This window comes from Tetrao urogallus (genome assembly GCF_951394365.1).
Source record: "Tetrao urogallus genome assembly, chromosome: 6".
NCBI classification, from domain to species: Eukaryota; Metazoa; Chordata; class Aves; order Galliformes; family Phasianidae; genus Tetrao; species Tetrao urogallus.
In genome coordinates, this window is record NC_136819.1 from 2,661,602 (window position 1) to 2,667,601 (window position 6,000).

Consider the following 6,000-nt stretch of genomic DNA (forward strand, 5'->3'; position numbering starts at 1 on the left):
GCTGTGATGCAGCTTCTAGTTAGCATGTTTCTGATTCTTTTTTTTTTAATTGATGTCTGAAATTATAAAGCCAAGTATTCATCACTATGATGAATGTTTTGTGGTTTTCTTTTTTTTGAAAATTGGTGTTTTAGCCAACTTTTTTTTTTTAATTTTTAGTAGTACAGTTTTGAGATCCGTTGGCAGAAATTCAGTAAATGTCAAACGGTGTATTTTCTTCACAGGAGCAACGCGTTGCAAAATACCAATATCCAAAATTCAGCCTTTATGTCTCCAAAGATAATTAACCTGAAGGCTGTAAAGAGAATAAGCTGTATAGAAGCACAGGACAATCATAACTCAGATGGACAGGAGAGCAACTGCTGCGAGGCAGCGGTCAGGCTGGAACCTGATTCATCTCTTTCCAACAAGCAGCGACAGGCTATCTTCATTGCAGGCTCCCCCAGCCCTGCAGTCAGTGTGATCACCATCAGCAGCGACACCGATGACGATGACTTAGGTCAAACACGTTCTCTGAGAGAGTAAGAATCGGTCTTTACTTTTATGAAGTCCTGCTTGCACGTAGCTGCTTTAATGCAAACAGAAGAGAGACGGTGCGCTTCAATCAAGTTGCACTGGAAAGTCAGCTCTGTAGCAGCATGTTGTTTGAAAGCAAAAAACTCTTCAAAAATTCTTTCTTGTTAATCTTTGTAAGTCATTTAACAAGGAAACAGGCTTACTGTTCTTTGGTAACAGGCTTTTTCAAAATAGAGTACTTTCAAGTTCAGCTTTTTTCTTCAGTACTGCCATACCTTGTATCTGTATTGAAGATTAATCTTCTGGCTTTGTATGACTGATGTTAGTGTTCTACAGTAGCATCTTGTGGGTAACATCACACAGATAAGGGTCAAAAACCACTTACGCAGTTTGAAGAGGTGTGCCCTTGAGTACAAAACAGGGACTGAGCATGGTCTCCCAGAGGATTTTTCTTTACAGAGCTGTAGAAGAAAGATTTTGTTTTAAATAAGGACCTGAGAGTTTAATGCTTGTTTGAATTTATTTTCTCTTGTTACCAATTTTGGACAGGAGGAACCTCACTTATAGTACAAACTATACGTACTTGTTTGTAACGAATCAGTGTAATTTAGTAGATTTCAAAAAATGCACGATTAGTCTGGAATTTCCAAAGGAACTTTGAAGAAGTTTAAAGTCTGATTTGGATGTTCTAAAAAAAAAAAAACAACAAAAACAACAAATTGGATATTCATTTAGATTATTTGGGAGACCTTTTCTAATGTTTAAGCTAATTCTATTCCATAATAACTGCTAGGACAGTGGCATATAGGAAGAACAAATGAGTGACTGTGTGTTTGTTTGCTTTCTTTTCTGTTGCTAGGTGCAAAGGTAGCCTTGACTGTGAAGCCTGCCAAAATACTCTGAATATTGACCGTGTCTGTTCTCTAAGCAGTCCTGATAGCACTCTGAGCACGAGCTCCTCGGGACAGTCCAGTCCATCTCCTTGCAAGAGATCCAACAGGTAAAAGTTGCAGTCTTTTCAGTAAGAAGACAGATCCTGCAGACTCAGTAGACTCAGTTTATTAAAAAAAGAAAAAAGTGGTGGTGTCCTGCAGTTGCACAGCACAGGATTTTCCGTTATCCTTGCTTCATTGGAAGTTTTCAGAATACCCGATGAATGGAGGTTGCGGAGAAAACACACAAATATCATTTCCAACTTCCTTTAGAACGAGAACCTTTCAAGCTGACAAAATTAAGTAAAGCAAAGTAGGATGTTATAGGTTTGTAGTTGTAACCAGGATATCTTGAACTTTTCCTCTCCTGTTCTCATCATGTAAGCTGTAATGACACTGATGCCTTTTTCTGCTACCAAGCTGAAGCTTTACTTATATGAACGTTGTTCCTATGAGCTGCTTCATATCCAGTGTAAGCCTTCATTTTTGCATACTATTCAAAATTTGGTTTTAGAAAAATTTGCACTGTAACTCTGAACTAATTTATTGCATTCTTGGTACAGTACCAGGGAGCTTGATACTAAAGCACAGTCTGTGTGACACAATGCATGCTCCTGGCTCTTGCTGGCCATTTAATTCATGCCTGGCATAGCCCCAGTTGAGGACCATATTTTCTGGTAATACTTGATTGTAATTTCTCAGATTGTGTATTACAATGCTGTTAGAAGAGTAGGGCATGTGGTTCTGGTACCACTGATTTGACTGTGATCACGCCTTTGACAGCTCTTACTGTCTTCGCACATTTACCAATACAAACACTTCAGTAACTGTTAGCAAAAGCTGGTTCCTGGGCTCCACCTCTTGCCCCTTCCAGCTGCTCTCATAGAAGCAGTTTTTGAACAAATGAGTGTGTGCCACCTGATCAGCATTGCACAAATACCAGAATAGCTACTGGAAGCTTCTGTGAAGAAATAACCTTCAACCTTTTACTTGGCCTAAAAAAATACAAATGTCAGGTGAATTGTAAGTTCAAGCTTACCTTAAAAACAAACAAACAAACAAAAAAACAAAAACAATTCAGAAAAGTAAGTGAAAGATGCACATCTACATCTTTATGTAGAAGTTATAGCCTTTCTCTGAACCATTAAATTTGTGGATGGAGTGAGTCTTAAATATTCAGCTGCCATCTTGAGCGCCCGTACTTGTGTAACTGAAATGTAACATTCACTTTTAAGTCATTTCATTTATATAAATGTTGTGTTACTTTAAAAAATGTGTCTGTATTATGAATGTGTATTTGTTTTAATGCATTACGTTTATTTTCTGGTAGTATGTCAGATGATGAACAGGAAAGTGGATGTGATACAGTGGATGGTTCCCCAACTTCAGACTCTTCAGGGCACGACAGCCCGTTTGTCGAAGATGGCTTTGTAGCTAATGCCAACAAAAACAAGGAAGCAAGAGCATCAGTTAATTCTGAAACCAAACCAGCTGTTTGCACAGTGGTGGTGCCACCAATGAGCCTTGAAAGCAGATTACGTCTTGATGAACAGATGGTGAACACAGGTGAGTGAGTTAAGGTGGTTTTTCCTTTCTGTATCAGTAGAAAAAAATGGAATGTGAATAATTTATTCAGTAGCCATACTTAGGTAGATTTACTCTTGTGTCCGCTGATCTGCAGTAAACACTTTTGAACTGTGGGGTTTTAAGCCTTGAATTAATGTATCGTTTTATTATTTCCCTCTGTATGCTGAAGCAAAAGAAATTTTGTCTTTGAATTGTTAGAAGAGAGTAAAGACAACAAAAGCATAACATTGTTCAATTTGTATCTTGGAAGATGCTACTTGTCAGCCATTGAAAAACGGTCGGTCTGTCCTGGGAAGAAAAACCCAGTCTTCTGCTGTGGGAAACCGTCAGCAAAAACTGGCATCAGCATTCCATCAGCAACATTTAAACTTCAGCCAGGTATGTGCACTTGCTTATATCACAGAAGAACAACTTTTTTGTTCCCAAACACACTGACTGCCTGCACTTTCAGTTGGAATAAATAGCAACCTCTGATTTTCAACGACTCGACCGCAGAGCTGTTCGAATCTTGAAATGGCTTTCAGCTTACAAGTCATAAGCACAAGACAGTGAAAAACATTGGCGTATTTATTTTCTACGTCTGAATGCTCAAATGCTTATAGTATGCAGTTAGGAACTGGAGCTGCCTTTCAGTCTTGTTCTCTTAGTAGTGTGCATGAAAGTACCTGTAGTTGCAGTACACAGAGGCAGAGCTTAGCAGTGCCAGCTCTGCCTTGCCGTTGCAGTCAGATAGTGAAGCCAGTGGGAATTGTCTTGTGATCGTAGTTCTGTCCAGTGTCGGAAGATACCAAGGCTGATTTAAAAGCTATTTTTGTCATTACCTAGTGTCGTATTAAATGTCTGTTGTGACTGAGAGCTGAAGTTGACCTATAGCCTTAAGTTGAAGCTCTTTTAATTAATTAATTTTGAGCTGTAGCTGCACTTGAGCTTTTAGTAAGATACCTGGATATCTACATTTAATATAGGAACAGCATGTGTGTGCGTACGTCTTGCAGAGTAAAGGAATGTTAAATTGTAAGTCAAATATTAAATGCAAGTATGCTACATGTAGATAAGAGGATTTACCAATAATGACTTGAATAGTTTAGATTGAAAGAAACATTTGGGTGGCGGCGCTATCTTCCCTTCCTCGTGATTATGCAGAAGGATTGATTTAATTAATTCTAAGCAAACCTTAATGTGATCAGCACAGTATTAATTTTTAATCTCTTCAGTGGCTGCAGCTACTCAAGCTCCTAGCAGAAACTGTAGGATATTATGTTCATTACAAAAATTTATGCTGAGCCTTCCTTCTTTGGTAGATGCCCTATGTAGTTTAAAGTCCGTGTCACTTAATGGGAGTAATTGATTTTTAGTCTTTGTCTTTATAATTGTAAATGACTGCCACATCTTCCTGTGATCATAGCCTTAGAGTTCTGTTTGCCTAGTTGTCTCAGAAATTTTCAATCCGTTTATTATTTTTCCTGCTCTCCTCTAAAATTTCTCTCCTATTTGTCCTCTTTGTGCCTCATTATGGTGCCCAAACTGAATGCAGCACTTCCAATTGATGCCAAGCCAGTGCTGAGTAGAGTGGGATAAGCACCTTGCTCATGTGATACATGGTATTTCTGTTAAAACAGCCCAGCATGGCATATTATCTTTTTTTTTTTTTTTTTTTTGCAAGAGCATTAAAATAACTTGTGTTCTGTTTATCATCTCTTACTGTCAGATTTCCTGTCTGTGCTACTATCTAAATAGCTAATATGTTTTTTTTTGTTTAAGCATTTAATTTTTCCTGTCTCTGTTTCTCTCGATTTTGAGTTGATTAGTTTTAGTGCATTATTCCATTTTTCAAACCGTCTTTAAACTCACAAGTATTAAGACCTGTCCCTTTCTGTGTACGGACAGGTGCAGCACTTCGGATCTGCGCCGCAGGAATGGAATGGGAACTACGCTCCTCGAAGGCAGCAGGCCTACATCCCAGCGAGCGTCGCCACTCACGCTTTCTCCCTTCCACAAGGAAGCCCAAACCCCACCGCCGTGCACGCACATCTCTCTGGAAGCGCCCACCTGGGAGGACAGCCTGCTATCCTTCCGTACCCATCGTCGGCACCCCTCAGTACTGCTGCTCCCGTTGCCCACCTCCTCGCTTCGCCATGTACCTCGAGGCCCTTACTGCAACACCCAACGTACAGCATATCTCACCCCAGTGGTATAGTTCACCAAGTTCCAGTTGGCATAAATCCCCGTCTCTTACCTTCCCCAACCATTCATCAGACTCAGTACAAACCGATCTTTCCACCGCATTCGTACATTGCAGCATCGCCTGCTTACGCAGGATTTCCATTGAGTCCAACAAAACTCAGCCAGTACCCATTTATGTGAGAACTCAAGTAGAGTATATTGAGGAAGCTCAATGACACGGAAGTTTGACTTGAGAAGAAACATGGTATTTATTAAATATTAGCCATGGCACAACAGGAAAATTATTTTTTTGAATCATGTAGACTTGGGTGCAATTTAAACAACTCTGAGCTTTAAAAAAAAAAAAACAAACTCACTTTTAATGTGTTTTGCACATTTGGTATAACTTGTCTTTGGTCATGTTATCTTCTTATATAGTAACTTTAGACAGGTGACTTACAGGAGCAGAAATCTGGTTTTGCTCCTGCTATTTTTTATAAAATTGCCTTCTAACTAGTGCAAGACACGTCTACATTTGGAAGCCATTCAGTGTACAGAATTAGAGCAACAGATGCACATATGTCAGCAGTACAGCGTAGAAGTAACTTGTTTGTATTACGTACCTTGGTGTTTAAATGTTGAGTCACTTATCTAAGAGTTGGGCTGTTGTTCTTCACATTGCATGTGTCTTTTGCATGGGCAGAGAAGCCTAAACATTGCTCTTAAATGTCGTTGTCCTAATAATCTCAGCTGCATTGTAAACTGTTCCCACACATAGTGCCTTAAATATTTGAGGTTGTTA

At 39.3% G+C, this 6,000-nt stretch overlaps 1 protein-coding gene across 2 annotated transcripts in view; it reads left to right on the forward strand.

Annotated features, from left to right (window-relative positions):
• HIPK3 (homeodomain interacting protein kinase 3) overlaps positions 1-5,399 on the forward strand; it is a gene marked incomplete at both ends in the record, with an annotated part of 59,752 nt that extends 54,353 nt beyond the window's left edge. Inside the window, 5 exons of one of the 2 annotated variants that reach the window (XM_079537207.1) lie at positions 225-521; positions 1,376-1,516; positions 2,779-3,014; positions 3,286-3,413; positions 4,923-5,399. In XM_079537207.1, the coding sequence (XP_079393333.1) occupies positions 225-521; positions 1,376-1,516; positions 2,779-3,014; positions 3,286-3,413; positions 4,923-5,399 (1,279 nt within the window). Of the gene's footprint in view, positions 1-162; positions 522-1,375; positions 1,517-2,778; positions 3,015-3,285; positions 3,414-4,922 lie in introns of both variants that reach the window. The other variant, XM_079537208.1, reaches the window with a different exon arrangement.
• Between the last annotated feature and the right edge of the window lie 601 nt (positions 5,400-6,000).